The sequence below is a fragment of the Rhinatrema bivittatum genome, chromosome 2, assembly GCF_901001135.1.
Source record: "Rhinatrema bivittatum chromosome 2, aRhiBiv1.1, whole genome shotgun sequence".
NCBI classification, from domain to species: domain Eukaryota; kingdom Metazoa; phylum Chordata; class Amphibia; order Gymnophiona; family Rhinatrematidae; genus Rhinatrema; species Rhinatrema bivittatum.
Window position 1 is genome coordinate 762,838,534 of NC_042616.1, and position 23,388 is coordinate 762,861,921.

At 48.4% G+C, this 23,388-nt stretch overlaps 1 protein-coding gene across 3 annotated transcripts in view; it reads right to left on the minus strand.

Annotated features, from left to right (window-relative positions):
• LOC115085685 (E3 ubiquitin-protein ligase TRIM39-like) overlaps positions 1–23,388 on the minus strand; it is a 121,325-nt gene that overhangs the window by 60,663 nt on the left and 37,274 nt on the right. For 2 of the 3 annotated variants that reach the window (XM_029591990.1, XM_029591988.1), the window contains one exon: positions 17,132–18,701. The exons of the other annotated variant lie outside the window; for it this stretch is intronic. In XM_029591990.1, the coding sequence (XP_029447850.1) occupies positions 18,160–18,701 (542 nt within the window). In that variant the 3' untranslated portion in view covers positions 17,132–18,159. Of the gene's footprint in view, positions 1–17,131; positions 18,702–23,388 lie in introns of those variants that run through there. 3 annotated transcript variants of the gene reach the window in all.

The window sequence follows — 23,388 nt, forward strand, 5'->3', positions numbered from 1 at the left end:
GGATCTAGCCTTAGGAATTTTATTTCTCTCTCTATGGGGAGTTAATTTTTAGCACAAGTTTTACTTAACGCACCCATTAAAAAGGGGAAGTCCCCACAGACTGCAGTAAGCTAATGGGATGCAAATCAAGCAGTAGTTTAAAAAGTGCTATAAATGAAAAAAAATGTGCCAAAATGTGAGTTAACCTGAAATATCCATACTAATGTGGAAAAATGCTTAAAAACAGGAGTAAGGGGGTAAGGGTAAGCTCTCTAGGGTGAGCACTTTTGCTGAAAAGGACTCACTTTGGTGCTGCACAGCCCTAATGGTTGTAGTTACCTATTCCTGAGAGCTTACCCTTTGATTTCACTTGGCATGCCTTGCCCAAATGGCCTTGCATGCGAGATTGTGCCCAGTTTGGAATGCCCAGTGTCAATCTTGCATGCAAAGCTATTTTGGTCACACTCCTTCCATCTTCAAGCACTTACCTCTTGTGTTTTGTTAACTCCTTGGTCTGTAGTCCTGAAACCAATGAAGGTTACTTTTCTGTTGCCAGCGTGCAAAGTCAGATGTGACTCAGTCTTGCTGCTTCAAATCCAGGCCTCTGACTGCATAATACCTTCAGCTAGAGATGTGCAGGGCATACCTTTTTGGTTTCAGTTTGTTGCTTTACTTTTCGGTTCCTTTAATGTTTTTATTTGGTGTGTTTCCCAAATCAAAAAAATAAAAACATTAAATGGCCAAATCCCACATCCAAAATATAGAAATAACCAAAATGGGCTTCCCCGAGGCCTTCTAACCCCCCCTCCTGCCCAGCACAGAGAAGCCTGGGGCCTGGGTCTACCTGGCTTGGCCGCCTTGGGCCCCCCTGACCCCTGCTCCTGCCTGTAAAAATCCAGCCTGGGGTCCAGACCTATCCAGCTTGGTCTCTCCAGGCTCCTCCGACCCCCACTCCCCAGCTCTGGAAAATGTTAACAGGGAGTGAGGGTCAGAGGGACCCAGGGAGTCTCTGGCTAAGCCAAGGTAGATCCAGGCCCTGGGCTTCTCTCTGCCAGGTGGGAGGGGGGTTAGAGGGCCTTGTGGAGCCCCATTTTTGTTGTGCATGAAAATGAAAATTTTGGGTTATTTTAATGAGAGACATTTTTGGTTTATTCCAATTGTCCCATTTAGCACATTCCTTAAAACTAAATGCAAATCCCTAACCTCAGCCGAAACTCTGGAACTGGGTAAATGCCGGTCTACTGTCATGTTTCTTTAGGCACATCCTCTTGCTTTGATTCTACTCCTGACTGAGTGCTGCTCCACCCCTGTCCAAAGTCTGAATAAAGGGCAAGCTCATGGGAGCAGGGACACAAGTTTGGAAACCCTGCCACATATTTTTGACCTGGCCTTGCCTAACTTCAGCCCAAGGTGCTCACTCATGTCACCTACTTCCTTGATCAACCTAAATTGTCCTTATTTGAGGGTCTGCAGTATTGGTCAAACATGCTCTTACGTCTTTCTACGACTGCCTGCGGACATTCGATGCTCTGTGTATTATAAATGTAAGAATGTCACTAAATTGTCCCCTTAGATAAAAGCCATCAGAATCTTCTCAGATGTTGGATGCGTGAGGTCAGAGCGAGGAAGACTTTGCACTGCTCCCTGACGCTCCCCAGTGGGAGGTGTCTTGCTAAAGAGCGAGACGCCACAAAACTCATGAGACCTCTTTTTAGCTCGAGCTTTTCCTTCATCCTTTCATCCTGGGAAGGTGGCTGAGGTTCAAGGGGCCTTGCAGGGGAAGGGATGTTTCTCGGCAGTTCAAGGAGGATCCCTGAGATTGAAAGAAGCAAACGAGGTGAAGAACAGTGAAAGAGGACTTAGCCCCCACGCTCCCTGTGGGTCACTGAAGATTTTTCCTTGAGGGTTTGAAGAGTGTATTTCTGGTTGGAGTCAGAGTAAGGAAAGCCAGACTTGGCCAGGTTTGCTTTCAGATTTTACTGCTTAGAAAGGGTCAGCAGAAGCTCACCTGTTCCAGTTCATATTACTGGATTATAGAGATCTGCGCACTAGAATTAGACAGGGCCAGTGGTTTCCATTAGGCAAACATGGCAGTCACCTACAGTGCCAAAATTTGGGAGGGGGAGGCAAACTTTTACCAGGATGAGTCCCACAGGGGTGCTATACCAGAGCCAATACCTCTAAGGAAGGAAACACTCTGCTGCAGCTTCTGCCGCCAGTAGAAGGGAGCGCTCTATGGAGGTAAGTTGGGGAAGGGAGGTGCATGGTTGTAGGTTCACCTAGGGTGCCAAATACTCTTGTGCCAGCCCTGGCAGGGTCAGTTGTCACACAATGCTTTCATAGGCAGCACTGATGGCTTCTTTCTGCCTCCAAGCATGTTTTTTTTTCCTGCAGCTTCCAGGATTGTTCTGTTTCATTCTGGCTCATTTTAAGCTGTGGGTTTTGGATATTCCTCCCCTTAGGGTGGGTAGATATTCAGTAAGCTGCTCAGCAGCCAAATATTTTCCATGCAGTCAAATATTCAGGTTAGCCAGTTAGTTTGCAGTTGAAAATTCATGTATATCTAGTCAGCTATCTATAATAAATCTCCTAAGTCAGCCTTCTGTCTACAGCTGGCCTTCTTATTAAACATGACTGGCTAGATTTAAACCAAGGATAGCCACCTAGCATGGTCCAACTAAGTTGCTCCCCTGGCCCAAGCACACCCCCAGGATTGCCCAGAATCTGAGTGGCTCAATCAGGCCCCTGATAAAAATGTCAGGGGGCTAGAATTTTCAAAGAAGCCAACCTAGCCACCTAACTCTGTAGATAGGCAGCGAGATCGCTTTGAAAATAGAATTCCCCTTGAGAACAGAACTCTCCCCCTGGCCACTGAATCTGGGCTCATCTGGTTTTATATATTCATTTTTGGAAAGAAGCCTTTCTGTTCTCTGGATACAGTCTGGCTGTCAGGCTTGTTGTTGCAATACAAATATACAGATCACTGCACCTGGGACCCAGTGTCCCAGGCAGGTAGAGGCTAGGCAAAATAATAGGAATTAGTTAGGTAATAGGATAGGAAGGAAAAGACAAAGAGGGAGTGGTGTCGGGTAACAAGAGGAGGGAGCTTGGAAAAGGGGAAGGAAGGGGCAAGGAGGCCCATTACTGCTACATAAAAACAGACGCCAACTCATGCGTTTTCAATTCTCACGTGTGATGCAGATAGCACTCAATGCCTCAGGCATCCAATCCGTAGGATTTACATCACACTCATTCCGAATAGGGGCGGCAACCACAGCTGCAGCATGTGGACTACCGGTGGAAGCTATTAAAGGAATCGGTAGATGGACATCAAAATGATACCTGACGTATATCAGGCCGGAATATTACTTTAAAGGCTAGATGCAATAACATACACTTTACTATTTCAGGCATATTACACCATATCCGACACATCTGGATCATCGGCCACTCCTTCGTCAGTCGGGCCATGGGAAGGGCAAAATGAGAGATCACCCTGGACTTGTTGCGGCAGAAAAGAGAAGCAGCGATCCTTGAAGCCCAAATTAAGGTATTTGACGTGGCCCAGAAACATGGCGATGAGAGGGATCCACTCAGCTTCATGGTCCAGCAGGACATGGCCCAGCGAACGCTGAACTATGTTATGGCTCACCCTCCAACTCACGCCGGCGCCAAAACGCCACCTCCCCCAGAACAACCCTCGCACCAGGAGGGAGCACGCCTCCCCTCACAGATAAAGAACAAAGAAATCAGACCTGAAATGCAAATTGCCACGAAAACTGAACGCCAAGACGGTGATCCACTGGCTCTAAATCGTACAGATGCATGGCAGCCAACTCACGAGCCAAGCACACGCCCCAAGCTAAACATTTCCACGCAACCGTGGATCCCAACATCCCATGGGCTACAGGAACGAGAAAAAACTGGGCAGCCACATTCAGGAAGGGCCCCAGCTGAACACCCCGAGCCTAAACTGGAGACAGTTAACCGACCACAACCTGAGCCAATGCACAACAGGAGTGATGTGCATAGTCAACCACAGTTCGCCCTGCAGGAGTACACCTAGATACGGCAAAGCAAAAATATGCAATTACATGGAAAGGGCGCCCGGGCATGATTTGGGACCAATTGATGCCAACTTTATTACATATGAGAAACAAATACCCCACACCACACAGAATAATCATACACTTAGGAGGAAATGATTTTACTATAACCCATAGCGTTGAATTAACACAAAAAATACAAAAAGACTGCATATCCATAGCAGAACTACTACCTAACACATGCATCGTATGGCCCTGCATCATCCCTAGACGCGTATGGAAAGGTGAAAGGTCACATATAGCTATCGAAAAGACAAGGTGCAAAATCAACAAATGGATGACTCACTTCGTGCCAGTCATAAAAGGATTCAGCTTAACCCACGAAATGATAGACGAACATTGCCCAGGCCTTTTCAGATCAGACGGTGTACATTTGTCGGATATCAGCCTGGATATTTTCAATTCCACCTTGCAAGACGCAATAGAAGCTATAGCTGACAGGGAAGGTGACAAGGAAGGCCGCAGCACAAAGCTGGGTGAGGTGTTCCCGGGGACAGAGGTTTCGTCACCGAGAGACCGTGGCGGGGTGACAAAAGGCTAAAGGGGACACAAAAGGAGTCCTCAAAGGGAGCATAACCTTGAGCAGTAAGAAGCCCCGGCATTTGGGGTCTACGGGAAGTACACCTCTCGCTTCTACGGCAGAGGAGGTGGGCAGCAAAACCATAGAAAGCTGAATTTGTCGGCCCCAAACCTCTGCGGAACGGGGCTCCGGCCAAAAACACATATTGACGGCGCCAACAAGCTAAGGCTTCAATGGCCGGGCTGGCGAGGACATGGAGACAAGGCAGAGCAAACAATATGGTCATAAGAACATAAGAACATAAGAAAATGCCATACTGGGTCAGACCAAGGGTCCATCAAGCCCAGCATCCTGTTTCCAACAGTGGCCAATCCAGGCCCTAAGAACCTGGCAAGTACAGGTCACCTCAGCCTTCCATAGATGCAGTTGTTTAATAACAAAGTTGTAAGTTTAAATTTGTTGTATATGTTTTAGCAAATTAAGCTTGTGCTGTGGCCTCAATATATCCCATAAGAAATGACCATGCTGGGTCAGACCAAGGGTCCATCAAGCCCAGCATCCTGTTTCCAACAGAGGCCAAACCAGGCCACAAGAACCTGGCAAATACCCAAACACCAAGAAGATCCCATGCTACTGATGCAATTAATAGCAGTGGCTATTCCCTAAGTAAACTTGATTAATAGCAGTTAATGGACTTCTCCTCCAAGAACTTATCCAAACCTTTTTTGAATCCGGCTACACTAACTGCACTAACCACATCCTCTGGCAACAAATTCCAGAGCTTTATTGTGCATTGAGTGAAAAAGAATTTTCTCTGATTAGTCTTAAATGTGCCCATAAAAGTTATTCTACTTGATATCCAAAACTTGGTTCTCTTCATTTGCGAGAAGGTATGGGGGGTAGGAAGGGAGGGGGTATTAGAAAGGAGGAGTGAACCTGCACATATTGAGAGTAATAGGAAAAGAATGAGGAGGTTGTTGGGCTGCTTGCTCTTGACTCGGTGAACGTTTCCTGTGCTCTGCTCACTCACGCTGTATTTCACAAACCAATTACTAGCGCGGGCCTAGGCAAAAATTGTAGACAAGAAATACTAGACTGCATTCTCCACATACAAATTGCAAGAATGCACACTGGGCAAAGCGATTTACTCATGTTGCAAAGACTAATTTATTTTCCTTTGCTGATTATGCAAAAGATAGAACATAAACTTATAGCACGCTCTGCTGAGAGAGACTCAATTTTAAAATAAAACCACAGCCACACTACGTTCTTCAAAATTAACCAACAATCTATTTTGGATTGTGGTACCTATGGGGCAGGAGCGACTGGGGATCGCTCTTGCCACATTATGGGACCCAGGGATAGATGATGGTAAGCGGAATGATGAGCGAGGGAGGGCTGGGGGCCTGCAAGAGAGAAGGTACACAGTGTTTATCAGCCAGGGTGGCAGGGAGAAAACCTGCTGATGTGCTGGGGAAAGGGAAGGGTGGCTGAAGGCACTGTTAATTTGTGACTATGTGGGACTCCGGCTGGGGGATTCTCTTGGGGGGGAGGCAGTCTCTCAGGGCTTGATGGCACTTTGCAGTATACACTAAAATGTTTTAAGATGAGCTAAGACACATTAATCATTTTCATGTCTGCTCAGCACTTGTAGTGAAATGAAATGAAAAACATGAAAAAAAACAAAACAGTAAAATGAAACAAAACATTTTTATATTCCTAAAAAGAAACAATGGCAGTCTACACTGTGGAGTTCTGTCAGTGGGTAGCATAAGGACAGATTTAAACTAGAATCAAACGATCCTTCGCTTCCTCTTTGGAGAAGTGGGGAAGGGAGTATGAGGGAGTCTGGCAAGTGCATATTAAGAAAAAAACACCCAAAACCGCACCTGCTGTCCTATAATTGAGAAACCAAACAAACAAAAGTAGAACAGCTTGGATCTACAATCCCAAATATTTTACCCTTTATTCCATCAATGAGAAATTTTTTATTTTAAAGAAACTCTTAATATCAAGATTAAATGCACATATAAATTTTGAAAACCATCCTCACGTCCACACTTACGCCACACTTGCAAAAAAAAAAACAAAACCCATTCATTTTTCTTTAAAATAAAAAATTTCTCATTGGTTGAATAAAAGGTAATATATTTGGGGTTGTAGATCCAGCCTGTTCTACTTTTGTTTGCTTGGTTTAAGTCCATATTCAGGACAAATTGGCAAAAAACAGAATCTTCGGAAGATCTGGAATCATTCATCACTGTCCGGATCCAGATTGATCGCTGCCCTACAGAACCCTGACATGAGAAGACTGACATGAGAAGACTGGCAGGACACAGCAGACCAGAACCCTCACCTGAGCCCAGGCGGTCGGATGCAATCCAGAGGCGACCAGCTCAAGCACTAAAGAAGAAACTCTGCTGCAGAGGCTGCTTCTTCAGTGGGCCAGCAGACTTAGATACCAGGGTCCTGTCCAGTCAGACCGAAATAGCTGAGATCATATTTCTCAGGTAATGAAGCCCCAGTCCTAGGAGAGGGCATAGATTTTGGACAAGAATGACACAGCCTTTCATCCTTGCAACAGTTATCAGGCGTACACCCATCCCATTTAGTGATCTAACTCAACATTTCTGGGAGGAGGGCAGAATTCCTTGAGCTGGAATGATTGATCCTCAGTTGCTCACATTGCTGGCACCACAATTAAAATATTTTGCTGGGCGAAAGTGGATCTTTTGGGTCATCCGGTGTCATTTTGGATTTCGGTGGCCACAGGGCAGGACCAAGCATGGATCGCTCTGCGCAATTCAGATCTGATTGGGCTGGGCTAGAGAGGGGAATGGGAAAACAACATGGAGGAGTTTTTTTTGGGGGGGGGGGGGGGGTTTCCTGTGTGGGGGTGGAGTTTTGAGGTCGGGTGTAGGACTACTGCAGGATGGAGCAGTGATGTTCCAGGGGAAACTAAGAGTGTGTGTTTGTGTGTGTGGGGGGTGTCATGCTTTTGCAGGAGCATTTGGTGCTCAGCAGGGGACTGGCTTTATCTGAAGGGGAGGGGGGAGAATAGGGACATAGTTTGAACTAGTGCCCCTTTAAGGTTCGCAAGGGTGCTCAGCCCGAGAGCACTGATAGGCAAATTAACCTCAAGAGGGTGTAGTTAAGTTTCTAAGGAATAATTCAGATTGCAAAGTTTATCATGATTGATTGATTGATTGATTTAGAGAGTTTTATATACCGTTGTTTGGAAATGTCAAAGTAACGCCATCACAACGGTTTACTGATAAGATAATAGGGATAAAGGGGGTTGACAACGGGTGAACGACATATGATCCGTATATTAATTGAGCTGGTTTATTTACATTTTCCTGCTCATTAATAGTTTTAGTGGGCCTTTTTTATATATATATATCAGCAATGCTCATTCAAACCCTTATGGACACACCAGCTCCCTGCTGAGTAGATATATAATAAGAAGACTACCCTATGTTCTTTGCACCCACTTGCACCTGTTATTCGGTGCGTGTAGTTTTGCCAAGAGAACTTATGTGCATTCTTTTTAAAGAGAAAAGTATGTGCATAAGTCCCAACCCTGCCCAGCCTTCCCCCTCCCCCCATGAAATTACCCGAAGGGCCATTTCTGTGAGTATAGCAATACTTCACCCTCTGTGAGATCAACAGTACCTGAGGGCTATAAAAGTCAAAGGAGATCATAATGGTTGCCAAAGCCGAAATCTATAACTAACTAGTTGAATGATAAAACTGAGGTAACCAAAGGACATTTGCTATGAAGAGGGACTACTGGCTTTTTGTGATGTGAGACCTGCCAAGGTTTAATGGTTCTGCTTTTCTGTAAGTCTGTATCTCACCTCGAGAGAGAGGCGGTGAAGTTTAACTCTGCAGGGATAAATAGGAGACACCCCCCCCCCCGCACAGTACTTTCCAAAGCAACAGAAAATAATAACTGCCAGTGCCACTGCCGCTTCCAGAAAAGCAGGGAACACATTTATTACCGCAGCAACATCCCTCACTGTTTTGAAGTCAGTAACTGTACCTTCAAACAATGTTCCTCTCATTTATTTTATTTTTAGCTTTCTGTTTGCTTTCCGCTGCCAGTTTGACGAGTACAGGCTACTCGAGGCTCTCCCAGAAGAACCCGCACTGGTAATTAGTTCTGAACATGAAAGGCAGGATTTCTCCAGGGCCTTGCTCTTTTGTTGACCATGCTGTGGAGCCATATCCAGCACAAAGCAGGATTTTACAAAGGTGCAGGCATCGCTTACATCGCTGGTATGAATGTGGAGCTTCAGATGCCCTCAGATCTCCTGCATGGTGGTGTTTGCTTAGCAGAAGTGTGTGCCCATACTGCAGTAAGCCCACATGATATATTCATTCAAGAGATACTGCTTGGGTACTGCTTGGACAGCTATACCAACCAAAGGCAACAGGGAAAAATAGATCCTTTGTGTAACCTGGAACCAAATTACCATAACAAGGGACTTACCCGTGATCAAATTGTACATGAACCACAAGCTTTATGTGAGCCGATTTCCTTATTGCGTAATTGTCGGGTAGAATCAGAGTGGACTAATTGATCCTTTAAGTTAGTGCCTCGTGTGTAAGCAAATCGTGGTATTTGTTGGAATTCAGGGTGCAGTTGTATAATGTGCCAGTAAGAACTGATGATCTGTTTCATTTTCTGTGTCGATGTGAACGGGAGTACGCATGTAAGTTTGTCCTCCTCATTGGTAATTTTAGGTAAGAACAGCCACTCTCTATGTGCAAACTTGGCTCTAGTGTATTCCCTTTTAATGCTACTTTCTGGATAACCTCTCTTGAGGAACCTTTCTCCAAGAGACCGAGCTTGAGTCTTAAATTCTATGTCAGTGGTGCAAAGACGTCATATCCGGAAAAACTGGCTCATTGGTAAATTCTCACATAAAGCTTGTGGTTCATGTACAGTTTGCAAGATTATGATAGAAACATCAGCCATCTGGTTTTCTAAACTGAATTGGACACATATATTGAGACAACATACAGGGGTAGATTTTCAAACCGCGCGAATTGACGTACTTTTGCTGGCGCATCAGGCGCAAGCAAAAGTACGCGGGAGTTTAGTAGATACGCGCGTAGCCGCGTGTATCCGCTAAAATCCTGGATCGGCGCGCGCAAGGCTATCGATTCCGTATAGCCAGCGTGCGCCGAGCCGCGCAGCCTACCCCCGTTCCCTCCGAGGCCGCTCCGAAATCGGAGCGGCCTTGGAGGGAACTTTCTTTTGCCCTCCCCTCACCTTCCCCTACCTAACCCACCCGCCCGGCCCTGTCTAAACCCCCCCCTTACCTTTGTCGGGGGATTTACGCCTCCCGGAGGGAGACGTAAATCACCGCGCGCCAGCGGGCCGCTTGTGCGCCGGGACGCGACCTGGGGGTGGGTACGGAGGGCACGGCCACGCCCCGGGCCGTAACCACGCCCCCAGGCCCGCCCCCAAAACGCTGCCGACACGCCCCCAAAATGCCGCGCCGACCGGGCCCGCCCCTGACACGCCCCCCTCGCCAAACTCCGGGACTTACGCGAGTCCCGGGGCTCTGCGCGCGCCGGTAGGCCTATGTAAAATAGGCGCACCGGCGCGCAGGGCCCTGCTCGCCTAAATCCGCCCGGATTTAGGCGAGCAGGGCTCTTAAAATCCACCCCAATGATTGTACATCAGAAGGTGTAATATACATCATACAATGTCCTTGCAAATTCCTATATATAGGCAAGACGAGATGAGCCTTGAAGACTAGACTGATTGAACATAAATCTTGTTTAAATAAGGCACAGATTTCAGCTCCTCTTCTATCACACTGTTTGGAGCACTCACATAGCTTTGATTCCTTAAGGGCATGTGTTTTAGCACAATTCCTCCCCTCTTGGCATGGTGGAGATTTCAACACCCTGCTACTGCAGGAAGAGCAGCGCTGGATTCATCAACTCAACACAGTTCAACCTGAAGGTCTTAATTCCACTCTAGAGTTACAAGTTTTTCTCAGTTGAATCATTAAAGATACACTTGCATTCAAGTATCACCTGGATAAGCATTGGTATGCAGCCCTACATTTGTTTACTCATGGTGGTCATGACGAAGGCGTTCTGTGATGTCATTCCGCTAAAATTTGCGCAGGCTATTTAATCATCAATACCTGAGCATTGCGGTCTCTGTCCCGTTTCTTTAAGATGTTTCCGTGAGACTACCGGTCCACTACAAGCAGGTCGGCTCGTCTACGCATTCAACTAAGTATTTGCAGTTATATATTTACAATTACTACGTTTTTACCTGACTCTCTGCTATTCGTTTTGCTTCGTAGACAACTACCCCTGATGAAGCTGCAGCTCCGCAGCAAAACACCGGCCGCTGTCGGGTTGATCACATTAAGCTGATAAAGTCAGAGGAGTCTTGTAAACAGTGCTGAGGCGTTTCTGCCACAGAATCATACTGCATTTTAAATCCTCAATGGGACATTTGGGACAGACATAAAAATTGAAATTTATTCTAATAGGCTGGTCAAGCCAAGAGAGTTGGAAGAGATAACATTCGTTGGTTCAAAAATATCAGACCACTTTTGATATAATAATACACAGCCGCCTAGCCGCAAATGATGTGCAGACCGGACGGTTCAGGTCCAAGGGATTGAACACGTCGACAGGCTTGCTGATGCGGCGTATATAAAATTTATAAAATTTACTAAATTGCTTTGGTTCGAGCTGCATTATACATTACCCTCAGGAGCCTTTTGTTTACTACTTAGTTGGATTATAGGTCCTAATTGTGCTCTTTGTTTGGAGATATTTGTCTATTATTACTCCCAGATCTCTTGCTTGTGTGATTAGGATGTTAGTGTGGGACTGCTGACGGGTGTCACAGTCTTCTGGTGAAATAAGGAGTTCCGTTTTAGCAGAATTAAGTACCAGGTTAAGGCCAGTGAGGAGGAGGTTTATTGCTTGCAGACAGTTGTCCCAACACTTGAGTGTTTTTTTAAGGGATTCAGTTATAGGGATCAGAATTTGTACGTCGTTGACGTATATGTAGTATTTCAGTTTTAAGTTTGTAAGCAGTTGGCAGAGGGGAAGGAGGTAGATATTGAAGAGGATGGGAGATAGGGAGGAGCCCTGGGGAACTCCTAGTGGAGAATTGATGTGTGGGGACTCCTTATTGTTGACTTTGACTTTATAGCCTCTATTGCTGAGAAAGGAGTCAAACCATCTAAGGGCTGTTCCTGTTATCCCTATGTCTGATAGTCGATTTAATAGGATGGAGTGGTTTACTGTGTCGAACGCCGCAGAGATATCGAGAACCACTAGTAAGAAGGAATGCCCTTTTTCTAGGCCCATGATAAGGTGGTCTGTGAGGGAGATGAGAAGGGTTTCAGTGCTTAGCGATTTGCGGAATCCGTATTGCATAGCGTGGAGTATTTTATGTTCTTCAAGATACTCCGATAGTCGACTATTGACTACTTTTTCCATGATCTTGGCTACAAAAGGCAGGTTGGAGATAGGGCGGAAATTGTTAGGGTCTCTAGGATCCAAGTTCGGTTTCTTGAGTAGGGGTTTGATAGTGGCAAGTTTTAGAGCATCCGGGAAGATTCCTTGTGAAAGTGAGCAGTTTATAATATCGGCCGGATATTTAGAGATAGAGTCCGGCACCAATAGGAGTAGTTTAGCTGGGATGTGGTCGTACGGATGAGTGGAGGGTTTCATTCTCTTTAGAATGGTTTCGATCTCCATAGCGGAAATGGGTTCAAATGATTCAAATGAGGCTTCCATGTTTGAAAAAGAAGATGAGGAACTGGGCGGGGGGTTAGAGCTAGGTGGTAGACGTGTTCGTAGGTTAGAGATTTTGCTCTGGAAGAAGGTTACGAGTTCATTGGCTTTCAATTGCGCTTGGTCATCCGGGATGGATGGGGTGGTGGTTTTAGTGAGTTCCAATACGTAAGAGAATAGTGCCTTCGCATCAAATACAAGGTCGTGGATTCTGAGAGCATAAAAATCTCTTTTTGTTTGTAGTGTTGCGTTTCTGTAGAAGTGGAGAGCGGATTTGTAGGTAGCTAGAGTGCAAGGATTGGGGGCCTTTCGCCATTTGTTTTCTTTCTGTCTAAGGTCTTGCTTTAATGATCGGAGCTCATTGGAGAACGACGACATAGTTGTTTGTTTTTTTGAGTTGAGTTGATTTTTTTTGTCGAGAGGGGGGCATAAATTATTAGCTACTGCTTCAGTGATGCTGTGCCATGAGAGCAGGGCTGAGTTAGGGTTTGAGATGTCAAAGTTAGGAAGTTCTTTGGCCAGGTATTTGCTGAGGACCTCTGAAGTGCAAGATTTCCTGTAGTGAAATATAGATTGGGGGGGTGAGATAAAGAGCTTCCTTTCATCTTGAGGGTGGTGGAGATCAGTGAGTTGTCAGACCATGGGACTGGGAGGCATATGGGGGGTGTGGACTGTATGAAACTGGAGTTAATGAAGAGGTCGAGCGTGTGTCCGGCTTTATGCGTGGGCTTGTTTATAATTTGCTTGAAGCCCATGGCCATGAGGGAGATTAGGAATGCTTCGCAGTTAGTTGAGAGGGGGGTCGAGTCAATGTGCAGATTGAAATCCCCTAAGATTATGGTTGGGGAGTCCAAGTTTAAGTATTTAGCTATGGTTTCAACCATGGGGGAGGCATCTGAGTCTAAAATTCCTGGTGGAGCGTATATGAGGAGGATTTGGAGCGAATTGGATTTGAAAAGGCCAGCCTCTAGCTTGGATGCCGTCTTGGTTGCTTGTAGGGTTAGACTCAGTTCTTTTTTGGCAGCTAAAAAGAGGTCACCGCCTTTTTTTCTTTGTCTGGGAAGTGAGAAGAAATCATATAAATGAGTAGGGAGCTGATTTATCAAGGCTATATCCGTCAGTTTGAGCCAGGTTTCCGTTATAGCACAGATGTCTGGCTTAGAGTCAAGAAGATAGTCATTGAGGATATGTGTTTTCTTGGTGAGTGATTGAGCATTGAAGAGAGTCAGTGTGAATAGAGCAAGGCCTAGGAGTTGGGTAACGGGGGAGATCATGATTGGGATAAGGGTTCTGTTGGAGCAAATCCGGAGCTGCGTGGGTGATTTCTCCCTGGTGAGGAAGTTATGGTGTAAGATGGGTATTGAATAGCCTTGTGTCATGCTGTCTTCTTGAGTGGTCAGGTAGCAGAATAAAGTATAATGTAGAGTGGTGGTGTCTGCTGGAGAGCTGGGAGGGAGAAAGGATAGTGATTTAGGGTCCGTCAGTTCTTGAACTGTTAATGAATCCTTCTGTTAGGAAGCTGAGTAGGAAGTCCGAAGCAGAGAGAGAATCCGTTGACTAGAAGATTAGAGGTGAGAGATTGTAACTGCTTATTACTGGACAGAGTACTGGGGCACACTAAGGGGCACACAAAGGGGCAGGCTCCTTTGTTGCGCACCTTCGGCGCGCAGCGCTGAGGTGCTTGCCCTGATATAAAGGGCTGCTGCTAAGATGGTGGTTCTCGGCCTACGATTGGCTGGAGGTGGAGGTGTGGGCGCGATTTCGGTTGGTCTGGAGGCGGCGTAGGCCGGTCGTCGGTGCGGTGAGGTAAGCTCGGGGGCCTCTTACCCCAATGAAAGTCGCCGTACAATGAGAGTCTCCTGACCCTGTACTGCTTTGCTGTAGCGAGGAAAAGGATAAAGCGGGCTTTTCCTGCTGAGGAAAGGATAGGATAGGAAAGGATAGGATAGGAAGATAATGGGGTGCAATAAGTGATGTACAAACCACTGACATTTTTTCGGGATATAGAATTATCCAACTCTGTCCCACAGAATTTATGGTCTTCCTTGTGCATTCCCCTGCTAGTGGAGGAACCATGGAGAAAGGAATAGCACGTAAAATAATTTGGAGGTTGCTGAAGCGCTCCCATGGTCCCCGTTATCACACAGGGTGGGGTTAGCAGCAGCCTCGACATAGGAACTGACATTCATTTCAGGCTCCCTTGAGCTCTTCCCTGATTGATGCAGGAGTTATCTGGCTTTTGACTGTTCACATGCTAGATAGAAAGAGAAGCACAGCTCTTGTACTGTACTAAGGGAGAAAACTCTTCTGCACCGCGTAGAACAAACAGCATTAAGGAGCTTTCATTCTGAAGAGATGTTAGGGAACGAACATGCAGCATAAATCCATACAGCGAGGAAGGGGAAATGATAGTGCAGATTACTGCTGGGAGTTTGCAAGCTGTCCCCAGGATAGACTGACACCTGCGAGAGATTCACTGCAGTTCCTTCTCTTTCTGAAGCACTGGCTTCATCTGAACAGCATCAGTGGACACTGTAATAAACAAGAATCTATATTCACTCCAGGCTTACTTTAAATTTAATGCAGGAACCTTTGTGAGGCACCTAAAGCTCTCCAACCTCTGAGGGTCCAGGAGACCACATACTGTACAGAGAAGCTGGTAATACTGTAATTTGGCATGGAGAGGCAGGAGCCTGGCAATGCTTCTTGTTTTGGACAAATCTCAGACCAGCTCGCTCCTGTTTTCACATTGTAGATTGTACCTGGGCATGCTGGGATTTGAAGTCCCTTGTACTGCCTTAGAGCCATGCAGGGCTTTTGTGAACTGTGGCTGACACTTGCTAACAGAAATTTTCATGGAGTAAGGATCCACTACTTTTTATGTGCAAAACTTTAGAAAATTTACCTGCAAGTGAGACTCCCACAGCAGTGATCGTCACTGTGAATTGGCACAGACACAGTTCCTATCAGAAGACAGGCATATGAAAAAGCGTCACCTCCCTTCCTTCCTAGCAGCTCTCTCTTCTCTGCTGCTTCTTTTAACTCTCTCACCCCACTCTCCATGGTACTTCCATTCCTGCATCTCTGGGCTCTCTCCCCCTGCTCTCCATCCCTCTCTCTGCTCTGCGTCCCACTTTCCCCTCACTCACTACTTTCTATGCTCCCAGCCTCACTCCCTCTGGGCTCCTCCATTCCTGCATCTCTGGGCTCTCTTCCTTTGCTCTCCATCTCTCTCTCTGCTCTGTATCCCACTCTCCATTCACTCACTACTTTCTATGCCTGCTAGCCTCACTTCCTCTGGGCTCTCTCCCATGTTCTCTATCCCTCTCTCTGCTCTGTATCCCACTCTCCCTTCACTCACTACTTTCTATACCTTCCAGCCTCACTCCTTCTGGGCTCTTCCATTTCTGCATCTCTGGGCTCTCTCCCTCTGCTCTCCATCCCTCTCTCTGCTCTGTATCCCACTCTCTCCTCACTCACTATTTTCTATACCTCCCAGCCTCACTCCCTCTGGGCTCCTCCATTCCTGCATCGCTGGGCTCTCTCTCCTTCCAGTTCATCCCTCTCTCCACTCTGTATCCCACTCTCGCCCCTACTTTCTATGCCTCCCAGCTTTACTCTCCTGGATTCCTCCATTCCTGCATCTCTGGGCTCTCTCCCCCTATCCCTGGTCTATATCCTTTCTATGCCTCCCAGCTTCTCTCTCCCTGGGTCCATGCTGCCTGTGGATCCCTCTCCCCACTCTTAATGCTTTTCTCTTTCTCTGTGTTTCCTTCTCACTTGCCAGGGTGTGTGGCTCCTGAGTGTTTGTACTTCGCAGTCTCTAAGCTGGAAATTGCCATCTCCAGATCTGTCTCTCTCCCTTCCAATCCTATTTTTCCAGAACCACTCTGCTTAGTCCTGTCTCAGCCCTCCATTCTCCCATCTCTTTACCTCATCCCCCCTTACTCTCAGCCACATGTCTCACCCATTCCTCCATGTGCTCTGTCCCAGATCAGGGAGGCAAGAGACAGGACAGAAGTCAGACACCTTTTAAAGTATCTTGGAGAAGGCAGCAGCCTGGTTACTGTACTCTCACCATGTCACTGAGACCCCTCCTCACATTCACAGGCTCTGATCCCATCTCTGTCACTCTCACCATGTCACTGAGACCCCTCCTCACATTCACAGCTCTAAACTCATCTCTGTCACTCTCACTATGTCACTTAGACCCTTCTTCACACTCACAGCTCTAATCCCATCTGTCACTCTCACCTTGTCACTGAGAAACCTCCTCATATTCACAGCTATAATCCCAACTCTCACCATGTCACTGAGACCCTTCCTCACATTCACAGGCTCTACCATCTCTGTCACTCTCACTGTGCCATGGAGACCCCTCCTCACATTCACAGACTCTAATCTCAACTCTCACCATGTCTCTGAGACCCTTCCTCACACTCACAGCTCTAATCCAATCTCTGTCACTCTCACCCTGTCACTGAGACCCCTCCTCACATTCACAGGCTCTAATCTATCTCTGTCACTCTCACCATGTCTTCGAGACCCATCCTCACATTCAGAGGCTCTGATCCCATCTCTCGGCCACTGATACTTACACTATTTTCTTTTCAAGTCTCCTAAATCATTTTTAAATTGTGATTTTGTAATTGCTGCAATAGTACCTTTTCGTCACAAAATTAGCCCAGCTCTAGAAATCCCATCACATATTACATACAATAAATCTGATCATCATAGCTCACACGCAGTGCTCTCTGATTTATTTCTTCACTCTTGTTTACCGCTCATTCAGAGAAATCTCTGGTTGGTGCCGTTTATAACTAATATATCCAAACCGAAGCAACATAAAGCAGCAGCAAATCTACAGTAATCATCTGGTTAAAATGAAACCCATCACATAAAGAATGAAGGAGAAATTTCTATTCAGCAGAAGGGCATAGGAACGTATAGGTCAGGTCTCTTTCAAACGGCTGAGATGGAGAAAGACAACATTTCACCTTTGGATGAAAGGACTGATAATTTGCCTCTAATCTCCGCTCTCTGGTGCTAAATCCCTAAGCTCTGAGTGCAGCTTTTCCTCACTACCTTGACCGTTGGCACTTGGAATAAAGACTCTGAGGTGGACCGAGGACTTCTATTTGGTCTATAAATCTGGGCCAAAAGTTGTAAATACCTCGCTCCCTCACCATGCGCAACCTTAAGCATTGAGCACATTCCCTTAAACTGGGCTCTTATCCGGACTGGTAACAATGTGGAGGCTGCACTAACTCTCCTCGGGCATGACAAAATTAGCCTTGCTGCCGTATTTTTAACTGGGAACCTCAGCAAAAGTGCACTGCAGTAATCTAACATTGGTAGCAATCGAACCCGGCCCTCCCCCCTCAGAATTCTCTTTAGTTATCTGAATTTTAAAAATATCCTTTTCAGCAGCGTTGAGAGAGAGAGAGAGAGAGAGAGAGAGAGAGAGGCATCAAATTGCAGAAGTCATCACACCCCACTCCTAAATTTCTAACACTACACACCCTCCAGATTAAGCTACAGTGGGCGCATTGCTGTACCCCTGCCCTGATGTAAGACCATTCCATTGTGCCACATTTAAAAAGGGATGGGTGTCTCCGAAACCACTGCACCAACACAAAATGAGCCCAGCTCTAGAAATCATGCAAGAAATCTGATTGTCCCCCTCTGATCCATTTAATGCTTTCATGGAGATCTGCACATTCATCATCTCCCAGATCTCACATCACAGCCCTGAGCTTGGCTCTCTCATTCCCAGGCTGGCACAGAGCGGATTCTCAGAGCTCCGGCATTTTTACCTCCTGTGTTGAGACCCGGATAGAAATAGGGCCGGAGTTTCTCAGTGAAGGTGTGGGTGAAGGTGAAGAGATGAGATTTCTCATCTGCATCGTAAAATGAGACCTTTCCTGCCTGATAGTCCAGGAGGATCCCCATTGCCCGGGGTCTCACGCTCAGGGGGAGCTGGGACCAGAGGGAGGTGCAGGCCTTGTATTCTCCATCCCTCAGTATCACTGCCCAGAATCCATTCTCAGGTGTTAGTGTGAACTTCCCCTTCCTGCTCACAGAATCTTTACAAACCCCCAATATCCAGTCAGTCTTGTCTCCCACCTCCACCTCCCAGTAATGTCTCCCTGAGGTGAAGCCCTCACGCCCCAGCACATTGACATAAGTATCAAATCTCTGGGGAGAGTCAGGCAGGTTCTGACTTCTGCCTCCCTGTCTGACGCTTTTCCCATCCTCGGACAGGACGAGCCATGGATTTGCAGTCTCAGGATCCAGAGTCACATCCACTGCAGGGAAGAGACATATTAATAAACATGAGCACACACTTCTCATTGGCTCCTCACACACCCACCTCTAACCCTCACTGAATGCTTCCTCACGTACGTTCATTAAGAGAAGCTCTGCTATTGGCTGTCACTCACTGACAGGCTTGCAGAAAACAACATTCTTATTGGCAAATAGATCTGTGCTCCATCCTATTGGTCTTACAGCTCTGCTGAGTGAATGCATGAAAGAAAGATTCTCATTGGCTTATTCATGCACAGGCTGCATAAAACAAGTCTCCTCATTGGCTCCCCATAGCACAGTACAATAAGCTCAGCCTCTTACTGATCCCTGTAGGGCTGCAGTGCTCCTGTAACTGATGAGTGATTAGCAACGGGCTCCACTGTGCAATTAATTACCCAGGCTCATTCCCCATTGGTTTTCTTTTTAAACTTTTTCATCTTCTTCAGAGGGGCCCTGAGCAGCTCCTGTAATCCTGGAGCTCTTCAACAATAAAGGATGGTTCCCTGTACGTACCAGGATCAGTCCAGGCTGCTGGGTTATGCCTCCTCTCCAGCAGATGGAGTCAGAGAGAAAACTGAAAGCACCCCCTAGATATACCGGTGTGCCACCTGTGATCCCCCAGTATAATCTCTGACTCCAGCAGATTGAGAGGCATAACCTGTGGTCCTGGCCTGGTCAGTTTGACGGTACTGGGAAAAAAACCCAAAACATAATAATAGTACTTTGGGGACAAGATCAAGTAGTCTCTTCCCTTCTCTTGTTGTGTTATTCTTTCTCAGACTGTCTTTTTCTCTCACTATCTTTTGTAGTGCAGGAGCTTAAAGCGAGGCAGGCACAGAGGGCACTGCCCTCTTAAATTCCCCGGTATAGCGTGTCCATGAGGCTGGGGGAGAGTTCACCAGTGGGCCAGTCACCCTCCCCCCCATTTTCCAGGGCTCCAGCCCTGAAGGGGGTTTAAGAAGGAGAGCAAATTAAAAAAAAAAAAAAAGAGTCCTTGCTCTGGAGCCACTTAAGACCTGTTGGTGACAGGCAGTGAGCTCTTTGTTCGGTTAGCCCCGGCCTGCCAGTGCCTCTAAGGACGCCGGAGGGGGTGGCTGTGTCATCCGGCGCAATTTTCTGGTAAGGGTTACTTACCTTCTTTTTGGCGCGCTTTTCTGTCAGTTCCTCTGTCGCTGCGATGCCGTGCTCTTCGGCCTGCACGGCCTGTGGGGGGGGCAGGGGCGCAACTCTCCCGGGAGGGTCTCTGCTCCCGATGTCTTCCCGGGGGCGAGGGACCCTCCCGGGGGCCGAGCGCTGCCCGCAGCGATTCTTCTCTTCCCCCGGCATCGCGGCAGCGCACAGCTCCGAGCAACCGTTCTTCGGCCCCTCCTCCTTCGGGGAGGAGAGCGGCGGCCATCTTGGCCACGCGGCAGGCGGACCAGTTGGCTTCGGAGGAGGAAACCTCCCCTCCTCCTTCCCCTCCCGACCTGAGCCCGCGCCCACAGTGCGATTTGGAGGACTTTGGAGCCCCCCTTCCCCCAGGCTCACAGAAAAAGGATTTAAAAAGGTTGGTGCCGTTTTCCTCTGAGTTTGTGCTCCTAATGCACAAAGCTTTTTTACAGGCAGAGTCTGGTTGGGAGGCAGAAGGTCTCTCTCCCCCGAAGGTTCCCAAGACTTCTTTGATTCAGGAGACCCCGCCAGGGCTGGGATCCACAGGGACACATGTCACCTGCCTGCAGGGGGGGGGGGTGCCGGGAGTTCGGGGGACTTGGGAGCCGCTCCGGATTCTCCGGGGGCACCGGACTTGCAGGCAGCGGACGACCAGGGGGCCGTAGAGGGGGACGACCCCCAGGTGCTACGTTTATTTGGGAAGGATGAGTTAAGTTTCCTCATCCTCCATGTCCTGCAAGAGCTGGAGCTGACAGCTCCACCTCCCAATGCGGACACATCCACGGGGGATATTGCTATGGCAGGCCTTCGGGCCCCCCCTCAGACTTTCCCTTTACATCCCAAGGTTTTGCAAATTGTTTCAAGGGAATGGGAACTGCCGGAGGCTTCCCTGCAGGTGAACAGGGCCATGGAAAAATTATATCCTTTGCCCGTGGAATCTTTGAATCTTTTTAAGACGCCCGCGGTGGATTCAGCTGTCACGGCCGTGGTCAAGCATACGACTATCCCGGTTACGTGGGGAATAGCCTTGAAGGATCTCCAAGACTGCAAGTTGGAGGTCTTACTGAAACGCATTTTTGATGTGGCGGCCTTGGGTGTCCGGGCAGCCGCGTGCAGCAGCCTCGTCCAGAGGGCCAACCTGCGCTGGGTCCAACAGCTCCTGACGGCGCAGGAGCTTCCTCCGGCTGAGGCGGAGCAGGCAAATTGCGTTGAAGCGGCAGTCGCTTACACAGCGGATGCTTTATATGATTTGCTGCGCACTTCAGCGTGAATTATGTCCTCGGCAGTTTCAGCAAGGAGGTTGTTGTGGCTCCGTCGTTGGTCGGCAGACGCCACCTCCAAGGCCAGGTTAGGCTCCTTCCCCTTTAAGGGCAAGTTGCTATTTGGCAAGGAATTAGATCAGCTCATTAAGGACCTGGGAGATAACAAAGTGTACAAATTGCCCGAGGACAAGCCCTGTCAGTCTCGGCCCTTCGGGAATACCAGGGCTCGTTTCCGGGGTCAACGGCGTTTCCGTATGGGTAGAGGTGGTTCCTTTCCCCAGAAGCATCAGCTCACAAGGTCCCAGTCCTGGTCTTCTTCCTTTCGTGGTAGGCGGCCTCCGCGGGGAGGGGCCTTGCAAGGATTCGCTGCTGGCAAGCCCGCTCAATGAAGGCGCGCAGACCCATTCCTCTGTTCTTTTAATCGGAGGTCGGCTGTCCCGGTTCTGGGAGGAGTGGGTCAAAATAACTTCGGATCAATGGGTGCGCGACGTGGTTCGGCACGGTTACGAGTTGGATTTTGCACGTTCCCTCCGGGATCTCTTTATGATATCGCCGTGCGGTCCTCCGGAGAAACAGCAAGCTATAGTTCAAACCGTCAACCACTTGCAAGCCATGGGAGCGGTGGTCCCGGTCCCACCGGACGAGGTCAAGACAGGTCGGTATTCCATATACTTCCTGGTTCCCAAGAAGGAGGGCACCTTCAGGCCGATCTTGGATCTAAAAGGCGTGAACAAGGCATTACGCGTGCCTCGTTTTCGGATGGAGACGCTACAGTCTGTTATTGCGGCCGTCCACAAGGGAGAGTTTTTGGCTTCTTTGGACCTGACCGAGGTGTATCTTCACATCGGTATCCAAGAGCGGCATCAAAGGTACTTGAGGTTCATGGTGTTGGGGCGTCATTACCAATTTTGTGCCCTTCCATTCGGGCTGGCGACCGCTCCTCGGGTATTCACCAAGGTTCTCGTAGTGGTTGCGGCTTCCCTCCGTCGTCAAGGAGTTCTTGTGCATCCCTATCTCGACGATTGGCTCATCCGGGCGAAGTCGCAAGAGTCTTGCAAACGGGCGGTTTCCTTGGTGGTGCGTCAACTCCAGTTGTTGGGTTGGGTAGTCAACTTCGCGAAGAGCCGACTCGAGCCGACCCAACAGTTGGAATTTTTGGGCGCTCGGTTCAATACCCTAGAGGGCAAGGTCTTTCTCCCACATCAACACATGCTCAATCTCATGGCACAGGTGCGGCGCCTGATGGACCTTCCCATTCCTACGGCTTGGGATTATTTACAGATCATTGGTCATATGGTGTCTACTACGGAGATGGTGCCATGGGCTTTTGCGCATATGCGGCCGTTACAAACAGCACTGCTTTCTCGTTGGGATCCCAGGTCCGAGGATTACGGCCTGGAGCTGCCCTTGATGGACCCGGCCCGCTCCAGTCTCTCCTGGTGGCTAACTCCCGGTCATCTCCTGCAGGGAGTGGACCTGGAGCCTCCGTCTTGGATAGTGGTGACGACGGATGCCAGCCTTTCCGGCTGGGGGGCGGTCTGTCAGTCCCGAGCAGTCCAGGGCACCTGGACAGCGCTCCAGTCGACTTGGTCCATCAATCGCTTGGAGACCAGAGCGGTACGTCTAGCCTTACGCCGCCTCCTTCCGATCGTGCGTGGCCGAGTGGTCCGGATTCTGTCGGACAATGCGACTACAGTGGCGTACATAAATCGGCAAGGCGGCACAAAGAATCGGGCGGTGGCGACAGAGGCGGCATTGCTGATGAGCTGGGCGGAATGACACTTGTTGCGGATTGCAGCCACCCACATAGCCGACGTGGACAACGTGCAGGCAGATTACCTCAGTTGACAGCATCTAGATCCAGGAGAATGGGAGCTGTCGGCGAAGGCGATGCATCTCATCACCCAGCGTTGGGGGACTCCGCCCTTGGATCTGATGGCGACTCGGCTAAATGCGAAAGCGGCGCGTTTCTTCAGCTGACGACGGGAACACGGGTCGGAAGGCGTGGACGCGTTGGTGCTTCCGTGGCCCCATCGAATCCTTCTTTAGGTGTTTCCTCCGTGGCCCCTTGTGGGAAAGGTGTTACGGCGCATAGAGGATCACCAAGGTATGGTGATTCTTGTAGCTCCGGAATGGCCGCGCAGTCCATGGTTTGCGGGTCTCGTCAACCAGGCGGTCGACGGTCCACTACGTCTGGGTCACCTTCCCAATCTTCTCCGTCAGGGTCCGGTGTTTTTCGATCTGGCAGATCACTTTTGTCTGGCGGCCTGGCTTA